Raw genomic sequence first — 27,237 nt, 5'->3', positions numbered from 1 at the left:
TGCACAGAACACATCTTTTATTAAGTAAGCAAGCAAACACAGAAGTATAATGTGTAGCACTTAATATTCACACAGTACTAAAAATATAAAAATAGAAATAAAATTTCACTGAAAACATTTTCACTCACAAATATACAAGGAAAAGTGCTGTCAAGCCACATCATGCTACACCATTTGCCAGTGCTGAACTGACAGTTTCCCAACAGAACTGAAACACTAAAATCTAGTCCTTCCTCATAGTTCTTCATAGTGAGCCTGAACATTTGACTTAGCAAAAAATGGGCCTCCTGCAGCTGAGAGCCTAAAAGCATGGATGTCATTACATAATGGAACAATAACATAATTTGGGAGAGTTTTGTAGTGATAGTAGCCTGCTTCAGGCTGTTTGTGTAGAGACCAAAAAAAGATGAGAGAAATAAACTTGAATCCTGATTATAATCCAGATCAGTCATGGCAGCTAACAATTCCTGGAACTTATTGTGCATGGATATTTGTGCAATACTCCCACCTGCTGGTATATCCATCAACTCTCTTCCTCAGATGCTGCAGTTCCCTTTGCTTGCTTTACACTGGCACAGATCTTCCCCTTAGGTCTGGTGGAGTCCAGGAGAACAGCCCATAAGCAGTGCTAAGTGCCCTCAACTTTTAGTGGAACTGGAGCTTTTTCAGCACCTTAACTTCTGGGGCTGCCCTTGAAGGGAGAAATTCACTCAGCATAGTGACAAGAGTTGGAGACTGATTCTTCAGTAAAGTCCCTGCACCAGAGCCCTGGCTTTTAAGCCCCATTTTGAGGGAGTGACCTAGAGCTGAGGGCTTAAGAATCTTCTGTCTGCTGTCCCTGGGCATGGAGCTGAACTGCCTCCATTAGGAAGCCAGCTCTGAGCTGTGTCCATAAAGGCATGGGTGGGATTTGGGATGAGGCTGTAATCACAGCTGTAAATCAGAACAAGTCCTGTCTCCCAGAGTGTGCCAGTGCACAGAACCTGCTCAAATCACACGACAAGGATGTGCAGAACCTAATGTGAACCGCACTTGTATCAGTTCCTATTTTGTAATGGGATTTATTTATACTTGGTTATACCTGCTATAAAAATAAATGTGACAATTAACCCCTGAGATCATTCTAGCATACTGTTTTAGCCTGTTACTTCTTTCCCTCAGAAATAAATTTTTATTTGGTTTACGGATGCTTATTTTGGTTCTAGTGACAAGCTTCTATAAAACACATTAAATAATCAATGTGGGGCTGAAAAGGTGTACATTCTAGTTGCATATATGATACATACCTTATACGTATATAATACATTCCATAACAGCTGAATGTTCTAGTATTGTCTGAGAAGTTCTTGCATGTGGACAAAGGACTTAAATACTAGAAGATAAACAGCTGTTCAGGATCGAAGATAATTGCATCTGATATGGTTTACTTAGATTGTTTTTCTTTCTTTAAATCTTATTCACATAATAGCTGCAGTAATTTGTCCAGCAGGTAATAAATGAATGCATAAAGCACTTTTAGCTATATCTGGATATCATATGCATGCATTTTTATAAATAAAAATCGAATGTGAGGTCACATTTTCCCATCTTCTGTTTATAAACTAAATCAAATTTCTCATTCATTGAAACAGTGAAGATGTCTTTCCATAACCCAACTCGTCCTGAAACACAGAGAAAGAACACAAGTCAGAGAGTGGATGTAACAGGACACCAAATACCTACAGTCTAATTGTGCTGGGCACCAAGTATTAGCTGTGAGATTCTGATCAGTCTGGGCTTTCTATGAAAGCTTAATGAGACCTAAAGCTGTTCATCGTCTCGCCCAGTTACTCTGGCACTACACTTGCAAAGCCTTCAAATAAAACACATCTTCAGCTGCACCAGCCCAGTGTCACACAGGAAGAATTCATATTTGTCTGAGACTTTACTCTGGCCTTAATTAGAAATAAACACAGATTTTAGGTTGGGTGCTCACTTAAATGTGGATTTCTTCTTTCAGTGCAAGTTAGGGCTGTTTAATAATTCCAACAGCTAAGAACACATTTGAATATCACCATGCCTCCAGCACCCACTGCTTAGATAACTATCCAAAAGGTACAGAGAATGTGGGGTATAAAACTGACTGTTGGAGTATAATATTTTCATTGCTAATTTTTATTATTTTTTGTCTAGAGATAAGTGCAACAGATGAATTTCCATTTCTCAACATGGAGAGATTTGTTTGTTAAATACAAATTTCCATCTATGAAAGAGAACAAGTGCCATATACTCAAGATGTGCCACAGACATTTTAATTTTGGACATGAGGAATAGGAAGCTTTTGGGGAGATACAATATGGACACTGAGCACCTTCCTCATATGAGTTAACCTATGGAACCCCACCAATGACATTACATAACCTGGTGACCCTGTTGAACCTACCAGCCAAAGGCAGGAGCTCCCTTAACAACTGTTTCAATGCAGCCCAAAATATATTTAACTCAAAGTCAGCCAGAGTTACTTGTGGCTGAGTAAGCCCCATGGAATAACCAGACTGAGAGGCCCAATTCTCTTCTCATCTATGCTGGAGATAAAGACAAAATCCAGACTTGTTCAACTGGAAAAAATGAAAGGAGAATTGGGACTGTGCTACCAGAGTCTAACCATAACAGCAAGAACAAAGCTACATGCAGGGAGCTTAATTATGCATTTGCTGTGTAAGAAGAATACCCATTTAATTCAATTACCATTGGTTTTATGCAGAAACTTTATAATTGAGACCAAAGACAAACATCTACATATTACTTATTAGTCTGATGGTATAGCATGTGTGGCAAGGGCCATTTTGTGAAATCAGGGCCTTTGTATAAATCCTGAAGGTATGAAAGGGTCCTGATTTCTTTTCAGGATGCAAAGACCAGAATAACTTGACTGAATGTGCCATTCATTGTTTTCACCAAATTTCTCACTATTTTTAAAACAACAAATTAGGAAAATTATTACAATCATAAATATCTGATACTAACTTAAATCTTGCTCTGGCAACTGTAACAGCAAAAAGTACAGCATGAAACATAAAACCCTGTATTTCCCATTCAATAATGATAATGCAGTATTTTCTTCCTCTGCTTGGTAAAAAAGATCCTTTTATTTTTGAGTCTCCCTAAAAACATGTATGGACAAATGACAAGTTCTACAAATGACATACATACACAGTGGATTTTTAAAAATAATTATTTTCTTTTTTTACCATATCAATTGATAGCTTGTCAAAAAGTCACCCACCTGGTTTATGATTTGAATCATGCAACTGCGTAAATTATGATGTGATAAGAGTCAAATACAAGTAACATATCTAATCACTGTTCTGCTTTCACAGCAGTTCAGGGTTATCTTCAGAGTAAAGATCAATGTGCTAAAAGAAAAAAAAAATATGAAGAACTAAAATAAAGCAAAATAATAAAGTAAATGTAACTAATGGCAAATTAAAATATTTGAAAGAAATTACAATCAGCTGTCATGTCATTGCCACCATTCTTTGTCACAGAAAGGAACAGAGAAGGAACAAAGCACTGCTAATGAAGCTACATTCTGGAGTAACAAAATATTGTAAAAGCAAAAGACAGCAAAGAAAAGAAATTCAAAATAAGGATATTTATACTAAAAAGCACACAGCGAACAAACGACAAAGTATCACATTAAGTGCTGTAGCTCCCTTCCTTCTCTATTACAACATTAAGGCTTCTTTCTTAAACATTTGTAGACAGTAGAAATAACAGGCTCCATGTGGGCCAACAAGGAGAACACAACCCTGCTGTTAGCAAAGCCTTGCATCCACATAAGCACCTTACCTAAGGACTTGGGGATGTCCCAACCAAATGTGTGATAATTGAATAAATAACCAGCTAACACAAAATTAGAAGTCAAGAAGGACTCGTAATATTTGGCATTTTCATCAGAGTTTTGAAAATAATTATAAAAATTGCAGCTGGTATAATTTGTAGATCACATGAAGGCTGGCTGAAAGTAGTAGTATGGAAAGGGTTCCTATACACAGAAGAAGACCAAAGTATTCCTGTCATAACCCCTGAGTAAGGGACAATAACCTGCAAATCGATTCCTCTGAGAAACTTTGTAGTGACGATAAACATGTACTTCATGTGTGATGCTGTATCACTGCTATGGGTGGAAAACATGGGAAAGGTCCAAATAGAACTGGAATAAATTATTAAATTATAATAAGTGTATGAAGTGATTTTATGTTTGGGTAAGGCATATGTAGGGGTAACATAGTAACTGACCATCTTGACCTGATTCCCTCATTTTTAAAAGTGATGTAGAGCAGCCCACAGAAAATAATTTGAGGGAGCCTAAGTTCACTCTCATGCTTTTCAAAGGCAACTGAAAGGACTTGATTTCTTATCAAAGGACAGATGTATTAACAGATGATATGGCACCTTCAAGTTCTTAGAGAAAGAATCTCACCAGAATAGACATCTGGAAGATAAACACATTTTAAATAGCCGGGGTAGGAAATGAAAATAAAAAGCTTATAAGAGAAGCTGTGGTTCCTCGTCATTTTATGCCTTCCAAATGAGAAATATCTTCTATTCTAGAAAACCTGATCAAATTAAACCCCAGGGCTCAGGCTAGGATAAACTGTGTAAGATGGTGTGGGCTTTGGCATGCCAGAGGTCAGAAGGAGCAGAGCAGAGTTCTCAGCACAAGGAGCTGAATCCATCAAAGCGAGACAAAGACTCTCTGATGGAGTGGTTTGACATTACCCTGTTCTTCTTGGATTCTTCCATCCTTTTCAGTCACTTCTACTTAACCTGATTTCAAAACAACCCAGCCCCCATATTGCACCAACAGTCAGCTCCCTCCCATCCTTTACATAGCAATATTTTACCAACATCTAACACACTCCGGGGGTTACTTGCAAGAAGAGTTTTGCTGTGGGTTTTAAACATACCCCTGCCAACAGGAAGAGCCTCTGCATTACAGCACTGATCAATGAGTTGATGGCAGTGTTCCACCATGGATTCCAACTGTGCTTTGTCATAAGAAACTCCTAAGAACCTCACCAGCTGCTCAACCATTGTAGCTAGGTCCTGCAAGAGACCATTTAAAACCTGGGTTATTTCACAATAAGTAAAATCACATTTTTAATGAGTTTAAATATTACAAAGTTATATCCTGGTGAGTGTAGGAAATACAAGTGCGGAAGTTGTAGAAACACCACTGCATTGAAGTTTTGTCACCTTCCAATTTGCTGAGAAGAAACACACTCTGAGCAATTAGAGTAAGACAGGATGGCAGAAAGCATGGCCATGTAAATTTCAGATGTTGGAACAGGGAACAACTGAAAAGTAATTGTGATGCTTCCCACTTCAGGGAACACCCCACCCTTAAATGATCCCTTTGGAATACCAGTGCATTTCAGAGGATTTAAAAGTTACTTTGATTTTGACCTTAGTCAAATAAATGACTAAAAATGTTAGGAGAGCCCTTCTTCCTTTGTCAGCTTCTGGGACTGCATTCATGTAGATGGGAAGGATCTGGAGAGGTAGCATCTGAGAATAACCATTAATTTACATCTCCAGAATTCCTGGGTTCCTCAGTGTGAGTTGCAAGAACAAAATAGTAATATTTACGAGGAAGCAGAAGGATGCTGTGATGCTACCATCTGGTGAGCACAGCTAGGAATCCATTAATTATTCAAAACCATGATATTGAAATTATTTGACTAAACTTTATTTACTCTGATTGTATTACACCTTCTTTTAGAATCCCACTCCATCAGAAGGCTCAGTAAAGCTGGAATTATAATTTACCCAGCTTTATTGAGTTTTGTCCTGAGTTCTTCTTCTTACAGGTTTAGAAACAGGAGCTGAGTTTATCCTATATTTGCATTAGTTTTCCAGTCAAATAAACATTCTGAAGTATTTTCATTAGCTGTCAAAATGGTATTACTGTAGTAAGAAATACATAGTATTTCCACTAGATTTCTGATTTAAGTGGATTTATTAGCCAGCATACTGTAAGGACTCAGTAATTATATCTATCTTATGCTACATAATCATACCCTCATTGTTTTCAAATTTGTTTCACAGAAAGCAGTAAGAACAACCAAATAATTCCAATAAACGCCAAATACAGAGGACAAAATAGTGATTTTAAATTTTTTCCCTCATTGATACAGCACATAGAGCAAGACATTTATTTTAAATGAATGCCCAGGGCTGAGTGTAGCAAGTACTAAAGAGTTTCACATCACTGCCTTCTCTGCAAGTAGTTCAGTGCCTATACACGCAGGCAGACACCCTGGTAAATTAAAATGGATATGAAAATGCCTAAAGTCCATAGAAGCTACTGAATTTTTAAAGTCAATGCTTTAAAAATGGTATCAGGCATTAGGAAGCCCAAATATGGACATAAGAATGTAATTTTGTGCCTTATGTATTTTAAAAACTAGGATGCTAAATGTGGTAAAAACACCATTTTGCTACATCTAACCTACCTTATGCATATCTTCATACTTGAGAAAAAGTACATTGGCATCCATGTGATGTTCCCAAAACTCTTGCACATGTTCAAACCAGGAACCATATCCTACTGCAAAAACATTATGATTGGCATGAGGAAAATTAACACTTTGGTTATTAAGCTGTTTTCAAAAAGGAAAAAAATTAAAAAAGAAAAATGAAACAACTGGAGTGGTTCATAGCCCCAGGAGAGCAGTGTCTCATTTTGACCCCATGTAATGGAGACCTAACCCTCCCCCCAAAACTTGATTCATTTGTTTTCCAGTTCTCTGATTAAGTCCACATTTGCACTGATTTATGTGTCAATTTATGTGTCTCTACCAGAGGTTCAGCCCTGGTACCTGGTATTTACAACCTCAAGAATCTCTTTTGTTGCCAGTATTACAAGACAACCCCACAAGAAATGCATTCTACATTTTTCTCTGTTACCACTGACTAATTCTCACAAAGTACTTCACATAATCAAGGTAGGAGTTAAGCAAATAAGGAGTTTTTCAATTCTTTCCCAATATTTTTGGTCAATTTTATCTTTTCAGCAAAGCAGCTATAGAAAAATTATAAAACCAACTTCTTAGGTTTGTATTTTGAAGCCACCTTTTCTCTTTGATAAAGAATTGTTTCATTCTGTTAACTGGAACATTGATGTATTACCTTCATGCATTCATTTCTTATGGTATAGGAATAACAAAAATGGAATCTTGGTGCCTTTATGAAAATTGAAAATTGGTCAGTTGAGTAAAATTGTCTTCCTATGAAACTGATCTCTTTGTCCATTGTACGTGTTTGAGTTGCCAGGATTCTGCTGAGATGGAAACATGCAGCTGAATGCTAAATTTCCTATGCACTACAAACCTCCTGTTTGTACAGTTATGGCCACGGAACATGCTGTGATGTTTTACTGGCTCTGGGAGGTCGTGATAAAGTCAGGTGGCTGCTACAAGATAAAGAGACAAATAACTCTTGGGATACTTACATGGAAAAGAGAACCCAACCTTTCTATCTTAGAAGACCTTCTAACATATCTTTCTTATGTCTCTGTCTCTGGTCTTGAAGTTCCTGATCAGGGGCTACAGGCAAACATTCCATTCCCAGGGAATGCAAATGGAAAACTGAAGGTGGGCTGAAGTGGGAGGAGAGCATTCATCCTGCTCAAGTTTGTAGGATAAGGAGCAGTAAAGGGTTTTTTAGGCCTGTTAAATAACTTCCATTGGTAGGCTTTACTTTTTTCTTCCCTTTGGTATTACACAGCTGCTTCAGCATCATTTCACCTAAATTCCAGGTTTGCTGCTCTGGAACTAGAGGAGATCCTGCTCTCAGAGCTCAAGGTACCCGGTGAATTCTCAGTGTCACATTAAGGTATCAGAAGAGATATTGCAGAGAAATAAAAGGCAGCAGGATTTTTTTTTCTCTTCCTTAGCTAGAGTGTGGCAATCCCTTGGTTATTGCATTCTCCTCACAGAACTGCATTTTTCAGGCAGCAGCAACCTGCAGCTGCCTTCTCATGGGGTCTCACTCGAGCTCACTGATGCACTCCACATAAGGCCCATGCAAACTAGAGAATTTTGTGTTAACTTCCAAGGTATGAACCTTGAGGTTTTGGCTGAAATTTAAATATTAAAAGAATTACCAGGAAAATAACCCCAAAACTGAGGACCAGAAACACTCCTGAAAAGTAGCTGATAGTGAGGCATAACTGTAATCAAGTTATGCTGGGAGTATTCACCCCTTTTTAGGAAGTACAGCAGCCTGCAAACTGACTTTCAGAAGAGTACACCAGAGTTTTGCTCCAGTTCAGCAGGCAAACTGCTGAACACAGGAGGTCAAATACTGTAAGGCAAGTATTTACAAAAAGCATGGCTTATAGTTTGCATGGACAAATCTCAATCCCCGCAGCGCTATCCGTAGCAACTTCCTTGCTGTATATGCAAAACAAATGCACTCCTATCCAGTTCACTTCTGTACTTGCAGAAGGAACGCAGAGATGAAAATAAATGTGTGCAGAGAGAACAGCTCCTTACACTTGTCATTCATAAACCTTCTGCAGAACTCCTGAAATGTTCCTCTGTAGCTCATGGTCCTTAGGGAGCGGTGGAACTGGTAATAGGACACCACCAGGTCTTTGGGGTTTCGAGCCATGTATATTACCTGTGATGGGGGGAAAGTAATCTTGTTGAAAGCTTTTTCCTCATCCCAAAGCACTGACACAACTGCTGCCAGCAGAGTTAAAACAAACACGACCTCATTTTCACCTTTGAGTTGCCGCTGTGGAGGTCCGAAGGCAAAAACTGATAGGGCAGGTGGCTTTTGATGAGGCGAGGGGATGTCAGCTCCTAAAATAAAGCAGAAAGAATTGTTTCCCATTGAGCACTGCTTCAGGGAACATGCTGAGCTGGCCTGAACTGTCACACTTGAGGCCCTCTACTACACTGACTTCCATTCACAAATTCACTTCCTAAAGTTAACAGGAGTTTGGGACTCAAAATCAGGTCAGGAAGTTACATCTGGTTTTAAAATATCAAAAGGTTGGATAATGTGTTGGGGGTTTTGTCATATTGGGGTTTTATCCTTTTTGTTTTCAAAGTATGTCCATTTGCAGGACCTTTTCAGAAAGAGAATATAACCACTGAAGATTCTTAATATTAAACTCACTTTATTTCCAGTGATGCCTCCACTAAAGATCCTTGAAAAATACTAGAAGTTCTGAAAATATGACCCCTAACTTCTTCCAAATATTACCCTTGCATTTTATTTTATCCTCAGAATTAGGCCCAAAGGTTTATCTGAGTGTGTGAATATCTTTCAAACAATATTTTTTCTGTAATTTGATACAAAATTGTCTTATGACAGAAATTATGCTCTGCTATTAAAAATTGAATAAATCCATATTGAATCAAGCTGCTAGCACATGGCATAGATAAGAATGTGTAATCTCAAACTAAACCTTTTACTATTGCCACCACTGTTTTGCAGCAATTAGGCAAAGGTCTTGCCGGATTAGGCATCACAGATGAAAAAGAAGAGCAATCTCTGACCTCTAAATACTCTCAGCCTAAAGGAGGCTGAAGCTGCAGTTATCATTGACCACAAGCAGTTTAATTCCATCCTTGCCAGCCTCAGCTTGCTCAGTCCAAGCAGCACTGCAGCTGTTACAGGATGGCCCTGTATAGTTTTCCCAATAATTCCAAGACATGCCTCTGTAAGAAGTGGCTGCAGCAAGGACAAGATCACACTTATGTGCCATGCAGCTGGACTTCAAGGGCTTCTTAATACTGTGGAATTTCATGCAGGATATTTCATGCAGGATATTCCAGACCCCTCAAACTACCTCCTACAGTGTTGTAGAGAGCCAGGATCTGTGGATCTAAAGATTGAGATGTGTAAATTCAGAGCAGTGGGAATACAGATGCATGGATAGCTGCATTTTTAGTTACTCTTTCACAAATTCAGGGAAGGAATCAAAGCAAATTTGCCTCATTTGGCCAGCTCCCATTTACATAAGCAAGAGAGGCCTGGAACTTTGATTCCCACTGCCAAGCTAGTTAGGACATGGAGACACATTTAAAGTATTAAGCAGAACACAATGAAGCTTAAAAACAGCAATTTAAAATAACCTATTAACACTTTGAATCATCGCAACATTCTAAACAAGTCCAGTGATGAGAAGGACACAGGATGAAATTAAGTGATAAACATGGAACTGAGAAAGACAGACACCCAAATGCTGGAAGACTTTAGTTGCAATAAATTGTACCTTGATGATGTCCAGACCAGGCTGAGGGTACTCTAGGACTGGAAGTTGCTCATCTATATTCATTAGTCCAATCTCATCTGGATCAGCTCCCTGACTCACTAGATACACCACTTCCTGCAGCAAGCCTGTGCCTGCACATACCAAACAATGAGAGAGAACAGGTTGTATTACAGTTCTTATCTAAACACAGCCATATGAAGGGAGACCTAAACAGAGAAATAATGGCAACTTTTGTCCTCAACAGTCGACTGTGAGCTAAGTCTATTAATACTGTTTTAATGTAGTATGTCAGCTCTCTTGGTTTTATTTCAAATATATGTAGATCTTCCATGCAAAAGACCTGAGATTTTTTTTCTTCAGTAACAATTTAAATACACTTCTGTTTCCAAATCACTTAACCTGTGAATTGCAAAGCGTTTAACAAAAGGTTTTACCTTTGTAAATGTTACCTTGGCAAAACACAACTATTTCCATTTTAGGAACTAAAAAATGAGGTGAACAGAGGTTATCCAAGTTCACAAAATGCATTAGTGGCTGTGCTGAGAGACTTTTATTCTAAATTGCAGGCAACATCCCTGTTATGCAATGATTTGAGAGTCTAGTTATGCCTCCAGCTCATGGAGTGGATAAAGCCCCAAACACCTCCATGCATCAGTCACAAGCTTTAGAAGCCTCAGTTATGCATCTCTCCCCACTCTGAGGACATGTACAAAGCAACCATTACATATCATGGCCAGTGACTGCACTTTGGAAAATTAATAGGTGCTTCAATTAGACCTTTGGACAGGGAAACTATTTCAAAATGACTTTACCTTCAGGCAGGTAGGGAACCCTCAAAACAGAGGTATTTGACAGAGTGTTGTGAAGAGAGAGGCTCTTGGTGAGATGGAGGAACAGAATGGGGAGAGATCACAATGAGCCCAGGGAAGGACCCCACAGTTCAGATGAAAAGATTCCAAGAATGTGGGACACCCTGGAAACTGCAAAAGACAAACTCAATATTATTTAACCCATCATTAATTATTTACTGTCAGCAGTAAGGAAAATGAGACCATGATTTATCCACTCTCTCATGTTGCCTAAAGGAACAAGTAATGATTCCAGACCTGGTTACGAAGCCCAAGCCTGCTCCTGCATCCCAGCCCTTGGAATGATGAGCTGTAAACTCTGAGATCAGTGGCCATTTGAAAATAATTAGTGAGTTGCAAGTCACTTGTAACAGCCAATAGTTAATTCATGTTAACTAACATGACAGTACGCACAAACAGGCACCTTTGTACCAATCCTGTATGTTGTTCAAAAAAAAAAACAAACCAAAAAAACAAAAACCACAAACCAAAAAAAACCCCACACCAACAAAAAATAAAACCCAAAACCCTACTCTTTCATTATTCTGATTATTTTTTAATCAATCTGAGACAGAAACAGTTAAGTGAGGTCGATGTTTGGAGTGAACCCAGCCTGGATACAATGTGAAAGAACACACACCTCCAAGAATTGTCTTGGACAGCAAGCACTACAAGATTCCACAGTTCCCTTACTGATTGATGGGTAAATTAAAAAGGATTGGGACAGGAAAAAAAAAAAAAAAAGACACTTTTATATTATCATCATCCACAGAGACAGCTGTCACACACTTAATACACACCTGCCCCCAAGGCTGTTCACTCTGCATTTTTAAGTTCAAGCATCTATTTTATGCATTAAAATTAACATTCATACAGTACTTTAGTATCAGTCCTTGTGACTCTGAATGAGCACTGTAGCAGGCACAGGCCCTGCGAACCTGCCTTGGCGTTCAGAGACAGAATGCTGAGTCAGGATGACTGGACAAAAGGAGCCCCTCTCTCCTGCTCTCGGACCCTTGCTTATCTCTCTGTAAAGCTATAGGTCACTTTCCTTTAACCCTTACCATTGGACAATTCTCAATCCTCCCTAACCCTATATAAACCCCTGTTTCTGCCTGGCTCGTTGGAGCCGCTGTCCCTGAGACCCTTCGAGACACCCCGTGGAAGAGCTACGAAGAAGACCAATAAAGACATCGTCTTGGAACCTCACACGGCACTCTCCTCTCTTTCCTGGTCTTCCGAATGCCTGCTGCGTGCCCCAGCCAAGCCTAGCAAGCTCAAAGAGCTGAAATCACTCATGAGCTGATAATCACTGAGCTGAAATCACTAAAGGCTTGCTAAGGCATAGGCTAGGGGCACTGCCAGAGCTTGGGCTGATTAGCCCCCCTCAGAGCTATGCTATCCGGCTTTGATGCAGCTCCTGGGTACACCCCGTATCCCAGCCAGCGGCATTAGAGCACAACCCTTGTTCTCATTAATATTTATTCTGACTGGAAACACTCTGGTTCTCCATAATTTATTTCAGTATTTCTAATTCTACCTGCAAAGAGAAATGTTACCACAGCAGCCCTGTTTCCATGAAATGAAAAGAAATAACTCTGTGGTGATACACAATAAATTATTTTTTCATTGCAGAGCTGCTCTCTAGGCAGAAAGCTGCCATCTCTATTGTGCCTCTGAATACAGAAGGGCTGCAGGGTTGAGGCAGAACCACACTGAATCTTCAGGAGAGCAGCACTAGCTCTCCACAAAGTCCACCAGAAAAGTTAAAAGTGAGAAGAGGGAGCACAGCCTCCTTGGGCAGATCCCCCTTACCTGGTTCTGCCCAGACCTGTGGCAGTGCACCAGACTTGTCTTGATTGCTGTCAAATCCACGAAGAACTGCAGAGGTGGGAAATTACATATTTCCCATCTAAAGTGGGGGTTTTGGAAGCTCAGAAGTCTCCATCTAAAAGGGTTTCCACCAAAACTGGTGACACATTGAAAGAGAAATGCTAGGACTACCCAGTAGGCTGGAATTTCTCCTCCCTACACCTGCAGTAGGATCACTCATCTCAATTTCCCTCAGCCATGATCTCTGTGCTAGTTTTCTCTTTTGTTAGTCACTTTATTTTTTTCCTGATTTTTTTAGTCTGATTTTTCCCACATTAGCACTCAAGTTACTATGCTTCAGAATTTCAAGGTCTTAATGCAAATGAAAACTAGGGAATTAACTTCTGAGGGAATAGTGATTTTTTTTTTAACTTGTCACCCTTAATCAATTATTATTTACCACACACACACATATTCCAAAAGCTACAGGTAAAAAATTTATCACTGACCTGGTTCCCTTTTTAAAAGAACAAATTAAAGTATCACATGCCTAATTTTTTTAAAAGAAAAAAAAATCTAAAAGCTTTTTTATGTATAATTAGATAGATATGACCTCCTCACATCTCTACTCGGACTAAAACCCACTCAAATTAAATGTATCAGAGCTAAATGTTCTTTTGGTTTAGGAAGGATGACTTAACCTAGCAACAGGCAGCCCAAATTCCAGACCTGGCTGCTAGGACAACATCTTCAACCCTGGGAACACCAGCTGGCTGAAAAGCCAAATAAGGTGGGATACTGTACCTATCCACAAAATGAAGAGCCCAAGCGGAGACCTGGGGTAGCAGAATTTATTAAAATGCCATAGTATGATAGGATATGAGTCTTCTGCTGCATCCCCATCTGTGTGTAACACATACAGAAATTTGCCATTTGACCCATCTGACTTAGTGATCTCTGTGGACATTTGCAAGAACCATCATTTTATGGATGGAAAGATGAGTAAATTTCTGAAACTGAGATTATCAAAGGAGATTATGTGAATAATGCCAGCAATGCCAGTCTATCACAAAACCTGGCCAGATGTAAATGTCACAGGGACTTTCTAAGAAAAAGGAAAATTATGATACCTGTTGGACAGCAGAAAAAGGTGAAGCAAGCTAAATAAAAAAAAAAAGAAAAGCGTGCCCCTAGATTTTTGGCTCTGCCGACGCAATGGATGTTGTGCATCTCCACTATCTTCTTCCCTGTGCTGCTAAACACTTGTACATGTACATGCACACCTCACTTGGGATGGTACAGAAGAATAAACACAATAGGATAATCACTGAAAAACAGGATTAACTGCCAGCCTTTGTACATGAGGCACTACATGCCACATTAAGAAGTTCCCAGCAATTCTACCCTTTTTTCTTCCATCTGCAACATTTCATTCAGGAGGAAGACTGCTCACCTTGTTACCTACCTCTAAGGTCATATTGCCAAAACAGACATGGAATTCATGAACACTTATCCAATTCCAGCTAAAATGGAGACAGTCAGCATCTGAGGAACTTCAGAGCCAAGTATCTTAGAAATGCTCTTCTTGATAAGCTCCTCTGCTATGTCAATAAAATGCTTCAGGAGAAAAGTGTTCCAGTTTATCACACAGTATCTGGAAAGAGAGGGGGTGGGAACAGCTGCGAGAAGCTACTGCCAGCCAGAATCTGCAGGTGTCTTTAGGAGAGCTTTTTAAATTATCAGTTGGCCTGTATTTCTAACCTGCACAACAGGAGTGTGGTGGTGGGGATTCACTGTGCTTTTCTGGGCTACCTTATGATGCACAGGAACCAGGACTCATTGCAAATCCCACCATGCCCTGGCAGTCCCTGTGACTGGGAACTCTTCCTTTGTGCCCTTTCCAAGGCCAATGCCTCAGCAGCAAGAGCAAAGTCATACCAGGGCCACTTGCCTCTGCTCCTCAGGATCTGCTGCAGCAGCAACCAGGCAGCACAGTGAGACACAGTCAACTTGGAAACATCACAGCTACTCATTCTGCCTTCTGTGTGTTAGATGTCTTCCAATGTCAAATTTAGTCACTCTGGAAGGGAGAAATGTTCCCTAGTGCAGATGTTCTCTGGCTTCTCTAAACTCTTTCTGGCCACTGACACTCTTATGAAGTCATCAGATATCATAAATGTGTTCCAAGTGAAGTGGCAGATATAAAACCGTAAGATTTCCAGTGAAATTTTGCTTCTTTAGGTGGTTCCTAAGGTAGTTTCTTTCAGTTTCTCCTCTCTTATCAGCTAAGACAGGACAAACCTGCAGCCTAAGGATGCAAAGGCCTTGGTATATTCCCTTCATTCGTTCCTTGTATGGAACCACATGGAAAATTAAAGATATATTAATGCTAGTAATCTAACAATCCCAATTATCTGTACTTTGTTTGGTCTGCCAGTGCTTGACCAAATTTTGGCTAATCCAGTGCAGCAGATCCATTATGACTCACAACTTTTTTGTAACATTGGTAGATGCAAGTGCTCATAAAAAAAGTGAGGGCTGCCAAAGCTGCCGGACTGGTCTGCAAGTGCTGTACAGCAGAGCCTCACACTGTTGCTCTAGTTGCCTGCAAGCTCATTCCTCCTTGGCCAATTGCCTTCAGGTCAGTTTGACAGATTCATCCTCACCCTACAATACTGGAGGGAAAATTAGATTTTCCATAGAAGAAAAAAAAAAATCCAAAACATTAAAGTATCTCCTCTTGAGGTCTGTATGCTGAAGTTCTCCTACACATTCAAATTCCACCTGGCTTACGAATAGAGGTTTTCATTAACAACTAGTGTTTTAAAAATAAAAATAATGCATATACCTTGATACCATATTTTCCAATTCTTCTGTTTTGCTAAATGAGACTGAAGATTCAGAATAAAGACTGAAATTGTGATGTTATATTGCCACACTATTTCTTTTGGCTGACCAATTAAATATTTATCAGAGGGCCAAATTTTCAGAAAGGACTGAATACTCATCCTTTAAGACTAATGTCCCTCTTATATGGTCTAAATGCCACATAGCCAACAGTTACCTGTCAAGGAAGTCTGTGGGACACAATGAACCTAAATTCAGACCTTCTGAAAGTAAAGGGGACAATTTAAGTAAGACTGGATTTAAAAGAAGTGTTAAATACACAATTTCCAGCAACATTCAGTAAGCACAGTATTAGATTTTTAGACTTGGTAATCCATTTATTTTTCTTCTTGCAGCTACCAGCTTTTAAACCAAAACCAACAGGCTAAATTCTGCAGACATAGATCCATTAATTCTGAATTGTGTTTTGAGTATGTTTTGCCAGAGGCTATAAACAGCACACTATGAAAACCCCATTCTATTTAGGAGGAAAAGCTACTTTCTGTTTGCTAAAAATGCTGTCACCGAACTGTTTACACACACATATTATCCACAGAATTATTGCTATTATGTCCAATACAGTATCCTAAAGCACTGCTTTAATGAACTGGTTACAAAGCAGAGCTATTTTTGGCTAATGCATTAGTATTATTTTCTTATTTAAGTGGCCTGGCCTGCGTCATGATTCTCCCTTACATTAGCACACTAACTACTCAACAGAGAACAGAATGAGAAGTGCACATCGACCACAGAGCGTCTGGAACTGGCACTGACAGCTGGGGCAGCCTCACTTCCACACAGCCAGGCAGGCAGCCACTATTGCCCATACCAAACACCAGCCTGGAGCAAAACACCTCCTTTGGAGCACGCTAGGTCCTAAAACTGGAGCAACACTAGTACATAAAACACACCAGGACCTGTTCACTGGGAGATATGTGGCATAGCCAAACCCATAACCACAGAGATTGATTCCCTGAAGAAGAGAGATTAATCTGGCTCTTGCTGGCAGAGGTCTTTTGCTGAGGAGAGCTGGGGCAAAAAGCCTTTCTTTTCTATCCTTGTTAATAATCCACAACATCCTCACATGCTCTGCAGCAAGGGCTGAGTAAGTGGCATTCTAACAGCTCTAAGAACTGTGAGTCAGGTCTACAGATCTACTGTTAAAAACATCAACAGGCCAAAAGTTTGCCTTCATTTGCCTTCTGATTGAAGAGTCCTGATTTGTGTTTTTAAGCTTGTCCCTACATCCATGACTTCATCATATCCAAATGTCCTGGATTTTGTCACAGGCCCTTCACAGAGAGCAGCTACTGGCTGGTTACAGACATTTCTTGGTATCAGATATTCAAAGGGAAGATGGTTTTACTCTTCTATTGAAGCTTTAGCTGGGCTGTCCATATCTGTGGATGCTCACCCTGTCTTGCACCAGGTGTCAACACTAATGGAGTAACTTCACACAAACTGCTCCAATCGACTAAAAATTAGATCTGCCAAATTAGCTGAAGGAGTTTATACTTTTGGCATCAACTCACATAGCAAATTTTGTGTGGGACAAATCGGAATGCATCCACCCAAAATACTCTGCACGTTGTTTTTCTACCAGGAATGATGGACAGCAGGCTAAGGGCACTAACAACCCTGCACTAGCACAGGTACCTTTAAAAGCAGACATCTGCCCATATCCTTGGGTTAATTTTTCTTCCAGTTTCTACTCACCAACCAAACATGCTCCCATGGTAAAAGAGAGCACAACATCCATCAGGTTAAACCAAAAAAACATAACATACAACATGCAGGAACATAGAAATAACCAATAAGCCTGCTTGCTCTGACAGAATGACATTTCTTCTCCCCCTTTCCACATCTATTCAAAGCTGACCAGGTCTAAAGCCAACCCAGCACAGTAAGTTGTTAGCTCAGTTGTAGCCTGCCCTCCTGCATCCTCTGGCAGTTCCATTCTCCCATCTTTTTAGAGCCCACATCAAAAAAACATGCCTAAATTGCATAATACATTACCTCAGCAGGAGCTCACAATCTCTAGCTGAAAGTCTTCCCACTGTGCCTAATTTCCCTTCGTTTTCACACACTGTACGAAGGACAACAATGCAGGAAAGAACTTTGTTGTGATGACAAGTCATTGGGTTTTAAAATCACATTCAAGGACTTTATTGCATGGAAAAGAACCGCATAGTTACCCTTAGCTCCACTGATTTCTAGGACAACTCTATCACTCTGTGGTCTCTTCTATGGTCTGTGGGTAAATGCAGAACTTCACAGCGAGCTCTGATGACTGAGATAGGATCAGAAATCAGGGAACAACAGGGCACCTCTATTAGGCACTTGTGTTGAGGTAGATCTCATACCCTCGGCTGTGAACATACTCCTCTCCCCACATAATAATGTCAGATGTCTGTCACTACTCAAAAGGCAATTCTCTGCCTCAATTTCAACCCCTTTCAGGAAAATTGTTAGGCAAGACCTGCCTACACATAATGTGCCTTTGCACATGTTACGTGGACAAGTTTCAAGAGTTTAGCACAGCAATAATATAATGTGAAATCCCACTCAAGTTATAGCTGCACTAAGCAAAACCATTCTTCTCAAGGTACCTATGTCCCCCCTCACTGAGCTGGACTGCAGTTTTAAGCCAGCTACAGCTCCTTCCATTGCTGCTCTTCAGAATCAGAAATGGAAAGAGATCTGTTTGGGAGTATAAAAGCGGATCGGCCAACTGATATCACCATGGGTTTGATGCCTAAAGATTTTAGCTTTTTTATACATTTTTCATATATTCATAGCTTTGTGGACTGATAATACATGGTTATATAACTCCTGGTATTTTTCCTACCCTTTCTCTTAGAAGATTACCTTATTACTCTAAAATCTAACACATTCCTGAAAGACTGGTTTTCAATAAGGGAACCTTCAAGGACATTTTGTTTTCCAACCAGAATCTAAGAAGACTCAACAAGAAATGGGACAAAGAAGCCCCTGAACCAACTCTAATGGGGCAAAACCTGGGGGAAAACTACCTAACCAACTGCTCTTCTAATTGGACAGTATTTGTTAGATATCATCCTTTGTGAAACTTATAAAAATTGTGGAAATCTGATGCTGGGTGTGCCCATAACCATGGGGAAACCTGTAAGCTTCCACAAAGATCTGCTTTTTCAGTTTACCATTTTAATACTGTTACAAGGTTTTTCCCTTTCAGGCAGCAGATTTACAGTGCTGCAGCAAAATGGTTGAAGAGAAGACACTTTTTCTGACAGAAAGCACTGGTGATCCCATATAAGCACTGACACTGATCATTACTAATGTGCATTTCAGCTCAGCATGCAGAGAGCAATCCAGCTTCAGCAATGGCTCCAGCTGTTCTGTGCTACTTTGGCAATCCCGACCAGCAGTAAACAGGCTGTCGACTGCATGGTTAAGTTGTGTTTCTCATGGCCTTGCATCAACAGGTGGCCAAGGGGCCAATGGCACCTGGGCTGTGCCAGTCAAAATGAACATTAACATGAAATGACTAGCTGGTGGGTCTGGCTGATCAATATAATTTTCTAATTCTTTAGTCTCTGAGGTCATTATCATTTAATACAATCAAAAACGATTTCACATGTTCAGAGTACACTTTTTACCCAGGGTAAAACCTTTTTTCTTGTTTTTTTTTCTATGCCTGTTTACAAAAAAAAAAAAAAAAAAAAGCAAGTTGAGTTTTGCGCTACTTAACAGCAGGGAAGCAATTATACAGCATTTGCAAAAGACCCAGCAAAACCTATTAAATAACTGGAGAATTCTTCATCTTCTGAACCATTTGTTCTGCCTCTAGTAACATCTCTTCACTGGTCTGATAAAAGGGTCATGAGAGAAACACTGCTATCTGGATAAGAAAAGGAGTTTTCCTTTTCCTAACTACAGATATTTTTTTCTCTGCTTTTATTTCAAGTTTGAGACATACAAGGACCTATTCAATTCTACTCACATTGAAATCAAATCAAATGCATCAGTGACAAACTAAACATTGTCTTCAGTCACTTATTTTTTGATAGCTTTATTTATAATTTCTTTGCCTAGCAGCATTTAAGAGTGAGTCAATACCTGAAGGTATTTTGAGCTATATATAAATAAAAAGATAGACCCATTTCAGAAGGACTTTCAAAACACAGAAACCCAGTGGCTCTAACCCCCAGAAATATTTATCTACTGGAGTCACTTTCTGCACCTGAATGGAGTGAGTTTAGGCTGTGGAGTATTTACTCTTCTCAGTGGTGGAAGGAACATGATTTCAGTCATCAAGAGCATGAAATCAGATTTAAATATAGACCCTATCCATCAGTCCCTAAAGAGACAGCTCACAAAGCATATCTCTAGCAAATAATGCAGTTTGCTCTTCCCTTCCTGTTTGAAAAAGAATTCCATTCATTCTGACCACCTGATATGGGAATTGATGCACATTCATCTGTCATTAAAACAGAACAATATCTGAGCTTTATACATTGCTTAAAGAACCCAAATAACTGTGATGTTACTGTCAGAGAGAAAAAGTTACATGCTCTATTCTGATTTTAAAGGTATCAACTTGCTTATCCAGATTCACGAAACTAACAGAGGTTTCTCATCATTCTATGTCACAGAGCATAATATTGCTTCAAAAACCAGAGGTGAAAGAAAAAGAATCTCAAATGTATTTTGTGTGAAAAATTGATTTTTAAGCCAGCCTTATGATTTCTCAAGGCATGCCTCTGGGCCAGTAACATTTGCATGAATTCTCTAAATGAAAATGATTTAAGCCCGAGGCAACACAATTCTGCAAAGGCTATAGCACTATAAATCCAGCACTGCAGAATCTGGCTCTTTTGCAACTGCAATGCTTTTGTTTAAAATAATGCCAACAAAACTGCTGTGAGAAGTTCTATATAAGAACACTTGAAATTAAGGCAAGTCAATTAATTTAACACATGTGAATGCTTGTGTCCCCTGAGGAGCCCTTGCTACAAAGGCCACTCAGACCTGCCATTAGGAGAGAAACCTCTTCAATCCACCACAGCTGCCACACATCCCTCTGACAGCTCCCAGCCAAGCCTCCCACAACTCAGGAACATCCTTGAGCAACCCTTCAGCCTGATTTTCCTCTCAGTTATGACTGTGCAAATCAGGACTGACTGTCAGCAGTGCTTGACCTGAGCCCATCTGGGTACCTGCAGCCACAGGAACTTAGTCAAGCAATAATACTCTGTATAGTGAATAATAAGACTATTACTGTGAAGTACAGTAATACCAATTTCACCTTGAAATATAACTTCATTGCCAGGAAATTTTTACAGTCTGTGGAAAACATGAAAAGTAGGATTAAACAAGATAAACAAAGCAAGATTTTGGCATACCTACTTAGTACATTTTCTTTGTAATGTATTTGTTTTTTCAAGATTTTGCCAATCTGTTTTATAACATGGTCCCACAGACAGCTAAGGGTCATTAGAACAGGAAGAAACAAGAGGCCAAAGATAAGGAATTCTTAAACCAACTTCATATCCAAAGAAAAAGCACATATGTCTACATCTCCAATGGTTCAAGCCTCTCTTTGCCTTAAGTGCAGCAACTTTTGAATGCTGAGTCTAATAAAAAAATATTTCAGATGTTGATGAGCTGAAGTATATCACTTTTACTGGGGAATCAGACAAAGAGGAAAACTGGTGATTATACAGTACCCTCTGTATCCCACAGTTTAACAGTTGTCCCTGTCATAGCTGTAATGGTCAATGCATCAAACAACTCTTTCCCCATAACAGAAGAAAACCCCAGGGCACACAGAGTCCTCGCATGGGAAGAAGATAACAGGGATTATGGGATGAGGGAAATGGAAGAATGCAGAGAGACTGTAAAGAAGAGGAAGGACAGAGCTCCTCCATCAGACAGAGAAGGGAGTGGCACATCCTGATGACCCAGCAAGAGGGAGTGCTGGATCAGGAGTGCTAGAAATAGGAGGATAAAAGAGGTGTGCACACAGTGGGAGGGGCACACAGAACAGAAGGAGATCAGAGAACCTCCCTGTGCACACAATGCACTGCCAGAGGCATGACCTGTACACACAGAACCTCTCAAACACATTACAAAATGGGCAACTCAAACTGACTTTTCCTGGTTGATTTCACATAACACCAGAGGTGAGTGTGAAAGAATTCCAAAGAGAAGAACTTAGTAAATACACACACATGAAAGCTGTCCTTGGAATGACCCACAAAATCACTGCTAGCACTTCATTAAGGCAAAGGTCTAGAGCCATCATATTCTCTAGCAGCCAAAGGGTGGTTACAAAAATCCAGTGCTAAAAGGGAAATTGAGAATCTTCAGAAAGACACCCCCAGACAAGTAAGACCATAGGCAACATTTGCTCTTTTCACTCTTTGTCTGGCACCAAATGCAAGTTCTCATGAACTGGCTGGACTTGAAGCTGATATTTGCTCAACAATTGACATTTTTTCCACACAGAACTCCAAAAACTTATTTGGCAAAATAATCACCATGGGAGCGAGAGCTTCATTATGAATGTAAACAGCTTTCTCAAATTACCAGTTTTGCAAAAGGCATGAACTTGTGGGTTTTGACCCAAGAATACCACGTACACATCCATTTAGAACACACACAAGATGGTATGAAGGGAGCTGCTGTGGACCATTTCTGAGCAAGAACATGTACAGATCACGTCCAGCCATGGGGACACTGTACAACAAAACACCGAGAGAACCTGAACTAAACACTACACTTTAGGGACTGATTTAATTCCATTGAAATCACTGATATTAGCAAACAGCTAACCTGACTTTCAGCATGGTGACTGAGGGAATACCATTGAAAAGTTTGCTCCTCCATAAATTCTGTAGCTTAAGCTCACAGATGAGAATTTTTATTTTCAAGTAGAGCACAGGAAATCCACAGGATGAGAGGGTTCAGCTCAAGTTGTGGCAGAGGCACAGTGCTCCCTATAAACAGTGGCTCTGTATCTTACCTGTGGTGTGAGCTCCAGTTACTTCACACTATAGAGAATGGCATTCTGGTTTACATTTTCTCCAGCAAATCTGTGTGTCCTACTCAGCCTGCCTACTCTAGACAACAAAGCTATGTGGACGATAAAAGTTTTGACTTCATTTCTTCTGTAGCACACCTGATTTTAAATTATGCATAATGATAAAAAAGGTTTTCTATAATTACAGTACTCCAATATGCACAAATACAGACACACATTCATATATCTGAGTCTCTGGGTTTTAGGCATAAAGTTTCTCATAGTCCAGAAGCTCCCAAAAGCTGTTACCATTGATTGGGCACAGGTGTTAAGAATAATTAAAGATATCATTATTCAGCCATCCCTCAGTGGAAATCACATTAATGCAGAGTCACTTTCCATTAGGCTTATTACACTACTGCCAGTAAGGCCACTAGTACATTTGATTTTCTACCATTATTGAAACAGCTTCTTCCTGGGTCACTCCCAATTTACCAACAACTGTAACTATTTCCGCCTCCATTTCAAATGTTTGGAGCTGCATTGTCTATTCCTGCCGTGTCCAGTATCTTCCAAATGGCTTCCAGACCACTGCACCAGTCCCTGGGACAGCTGAAGCAGTCCTGGCCACTTGTGGATTTTCTTTGCCAAATTAGCCACCATATGGTCAATACCTACTGCAGGAGCCTTCTGGTTGCAGCCGCAGGCTCTGGCCTCTCACACATCCAGCAAACAGACTTTTTTGGGTATTTTCCACAGTTTGAGCAGACGGAGAGCTGCTGCTACACTGAACAAAGCTGATTTCCTTAGGAACAAGAAAAAAGTTTTCTGTTGGGCCTATTTGACATTGGTGCATTTTTCTTTCTTGAACTATTGTTCAAACACAATTTATTCACAGAAACCAGATAAGTGGTCCCAGCCATGTTCTACCTCTAAATGTTACCAGAACAAGCTGAACCATTTCACCACAAATAATTACATTTTGTGCACAAAATCTGTTTTGTGAACCTACATTTTTTCATTAGAGCAACATCATGAAAATTCTGATTAGGTCCAGTAAACAGAAAAATCTTTGTCAACACTATTGAGAGGCAGCAAGATGAAGTTGTAGTTTGGATAATGGGCTTCTGGATTTAATTCCTGGCTTTGCTGTAGACTTTCTGCATGACCTTGGCTAAATCAGTGGGAGCCATCCTAGGGAAGCCCATTTTCTGCTGCTATGCCTGTCCCTAGCCAGCAGCCACTCTGAAGCCCTAAATAAGCTGTAGGCCTCAGAGGAGCAGCTGACAAAACAAGTTTCCAAGGGTCTTGGTAGACTTTGGGCTACAAGGAGTTGGAGCCTGAAGATGCTATTATTGTCCAGAGCCTATTCCCTCAACAAGGACATCAGATTACTCACCACTCAAGCATTCTCTTTCCTGGCAAATAAAATCCTATTTTGATCTCAAGGCTGCTCCTCCAGCTCATCCACACAATACTGCACCTTCTGGTTTTGATGCCCCATTTCTCATCCATCTTCTCCTTATCCCAGTGACTGCCAGTAAATCCTCTTGCAGCATGGCAATTTTCTAAGTGGGCAGTTCCCTGTCACTGGGGCCCCAAAAGATCAAATATTATGTTGCTATATGCACAAACCAGCAAATTAAATATGATTATGCAAGCTGGCTTTCCACAGCCAACTGTGTAGCCATCAAAACTAAGCTACTGCCAGCTTTTAATGATATTGTGGCTGGCTGAGATTGGCTGAAGATATTTGACAAGACGCCACTACAAAATTGGGATGCAAATCTAACACAGGAACATTGTAACCTCAGATTCTCAAAACTGAAATCTTAAACCACAAAGAATTTAACAGTGTTGGTGCTGCATGCACCATATAAATCTTGAAGAAGACAATTTAAAAGAACAATATAAAAGTAGCTGTCTACTCCTAAGCCTAGTATTTTGAGGGCCATCCATCTACATATTTTCCCTTATCTAATGGATTATCTATAAAGCTCTTGCCAGTCTTAAGGAGCATAGTTAGTAACAAAATATCAAAAAAATGTAAAGACAAATGTTGAAACTGCTTGAGAAATTATAAAAAACATAATAGATGCTACATTGTAGAAATGTGCATGCTTGAAGCAGCACACCAGGAAATTGAAAAGCATCAGCCATTCACACAACAAACAATGAAGTAAGTCACAAACCTACAATACTGAAACATCGTTTTACAAGGGCATTTACAGAGCTGACATATGTTATCTCCAGTGGACTTTGGTTTTCCTACAAAGAGATCATCTCATTGTCAAGAAAAAAGTCACTTGGGAATGCACTCACAAAAGAGTTTATCTGATTTTATCAGGTGGCTACAAAGCTCCCATATTGTCTGTCTCTTTGCAAGCAGCACTACATCCACGGTAATTCTGTTTAAATATTTTTGCTTGGAAACAGAGAGGATAAAAAAATAAAGAAATACAGCATTACAAGTAGACACCCAAACGGTGTGCAACAGCCAAAGGATGCATTTACTGGACAAAACATTTACTTGTACTGTGAACAGGAGGCCTTTCTGGTGATTCAGACAGTGCAGCAAGAACGTACTTGGAGCACATGTCCTCCCAGAAGAATCAGCGCAGCCGCCTCGGGAGCGCAGCACGGAGGGAAGGCTGTGGAGCAGACACCGAACCTGTGCGCCACAGCAGGTATTTGCAGTGATGGCACAGCTCTTCCCCGTTCGACGTCTTTGCTGAGCGAGATTTCCCTTGTCCAGCATCGTCGCACTCCAGCGGTTCGTGACCACCCCGGCGGGGTCACCGGGGCAGCACCGGGCACCCGCGTATACCTACCCTCCGTGAGTCCCCCACAGGGTCCCCGAACCCCCTCCGTGCCCACGACAGGCTCTTAACTCTGCAGAGCTGCGGGGGCTGCCGGGTGCAGAGCACCACACCTGGCCACAGGGCACCATCCCCGGACACAGGGCACAGTCTCTGGATCCAGGGCACCATCCCCGAATACAAGGTACCATCCTTGAACACAGGGCACTGCACCATCCTCAGTCCCAGGGCTCCACCCCCAAATACAGGGTACCACCACCCTTGGATACAGAACACCATCCCCAGGCACACCCGCGGTTGAGAACAGGCTCAGGCCTCGCCCCCATATCCCGCGGGGGCCGCCGGGTCACCTCCAGCCCCCGCTCCCGGCCCCGGCTGCCCGGCGAGGGGGAAGAGGAGGAGGAGGAGGAAGAGGAGGAGGAGCCGCCCCACCAGCCACGGCAGCCCCGGCCCGCCCGCCTACCTGATTTGGGATAGGTGACAATCCAGACGTCGCTCTCCCTCACCGGGAAATTGGCGATCTCCTCCATCTTCCCTCGGCAGAAGGGCGGTAGCCGCACCCCATTGTACTCGAAGTACTTGCTTTCGAACTCGCAGGGCGTGCTGGGGGTCTCGGCCTCGCTCTCCGCCATCCTCTTCCCTGCGGGCCGCGGGCGTTCCGGCGGCAGGGAGAGAGGGAGGTGGGGAGGGAGGAAAGGAAGAGGAGGGGAGGGAAAGGGCGGGCGAGCGGCGGGCGCGACAGCCCCGGCCCTCGGCACAGCCCCGCGCACGGCGGGCGGGGGCTCCGCGCACGGTGATGTCATTGCAGGGCAGCCGCAGCCGCGGCCGGGCCGACTAGGAAGGGAGCGGGGGTGGAGGCAGGACCTGCCGCCATCCCCGTTTCCACCCAGCCCGCGGCGGTGCGGGCGCTGTGGCAGTGTCTAGGCTTTGGAGAGGGAAGATGGGATGCTGGGGTGTGTAGGGGAAAGGGATGAGCCGCAGCCGCCGAGTGAACCGGGGGCTCATCCCCGCCCTTGCACCGAGATCAGGCATGATCCATCGCGGGGGCAGGTAAGACAGTGACAAAGGGGAGCGCACCTGCTTTTTCAACAACACAGATTATTTGCTCCTTGCACTACTGCCGTTTAAGCTGGCACCTGCCTTCCACACAGGATACTCTTCATCCTGGCTCCCTCCTCCCGATCTCTTGGATGCCACCTCTGTGTATCCAGGGGGGTAACAGCTTTCATTATGAAACAGAGATTTTTGGAGTTCGCTTGAATTAAGCATTTAAAAGGTAGCCTGTAGAACTATGTGTTGAATTTTAACCTTCTTACTTAAGAAACCTCTACCATGGTACAAAGGGCATAGGAAAATGCAAACTTCTGGAGTTTCTTAAACAAAGAACAATACCAGAGAAGACCAAGAGATACAAAAAGCCCAGATAAAGGAACTCCTCTGTCTCCAAGCTAATTAAGCCCGACAGACGTACTCAGATAAGCACCAAGAGACCAAAAGCGCATGCACAAAGAAGTTCAAAAGTTCAGCCATGAGGAAGACCACAGCCTTCAGCCTCAGAGACACCAGAGACCCCCGTGCGACCACCACAGCAAA

The 27,237-nt window shown here is 41.3% G+C and overlaps 1 protein-coding gene across 2 annotated transcripts; it reads right to left on the bottom strand.

The window, feature by feature from the left end:
* On the bottom strand, positions 1 to 26,602 carry SULT4A1 (sulfotransferase family 4A member 1). 2 transcript variants are annotated; one of them, XR_005258964.1, is made up of 8 exons: positions 26,108 to 26,602; positions 10,277 to 10,407; positions 8,775 to 8,855; positions 8,544 to 8,670; positions 6,501 to 6,595; positions 4,953 to 5,091; positions 3,266 to 3,395; positions 1 to 1,661 (listed from the first exon to the last, which is right to left on the bottom strand). XR_005258964.1 is itself a non-coding variant. In XM_038154080.1 (7 exons), exons 1-7 carry the CDS (start codon positions 26,445 to 26,447, stop codon positions 1,549 to 1,551), a joined length of 1,026 nt encoding a protein of 341 aa, XP_038010008.1. In that variant the 5' UTR covers positions 26,448 to 26,602; the 3' UTR covers positions 1 to 1,548. The 2 variants fall into 2 exon arrangements, 1 of the variants encoding a protein (XP_038010008.1); XM_038154080.1 differs by lacking the exon at positions 3,266 to 3,395.
* Positions 26,603 to 27,237: the final 635 nt, after the last annotated feature.

The sequence above is a fragment of the Motacilla alba genome, chromosome 1A (genome assembly GCF_015832195.1).
Source record: "Motacilla alba alba isolate MOTALB_02 chromosome 1A, Motacilla_alba_V1.0_pri, whole genome shotgun sequence".
Classification (NCBI taxonomy): Eukaryota; Metazoa; Chordata; class Aves; order Passeriformes; family Motacillidae; genus Motacilla; species Motacilla alba.
This window is presented reverse-complemented; position numbering and strand designations above follow the sequence as displayed.

Coding starts and splice junctions, on each gene's coding strand:
- SULT4A1 (XM_038154080.1), bottom strand. CDS start 26,447: ATGACATCACCGTGCGCGGAGCCCCCGCCCGCCGTGCGCGGGGCTGTG. Junction 5,092..6,500: donor AGTATGAAGATATGCATAAG/GTAGGTTAGATG, acceptor GGTCTCTTGCAG/GACCTAGCTACAATGGTTGA. Junction 1,662..4,952: donor GGCTCTTCCTGTTGGCAGGG/GTATGTTTAAAA, acceptor TCTGTGTTTCAG/GACGAGTTGGGTTATGGAAA.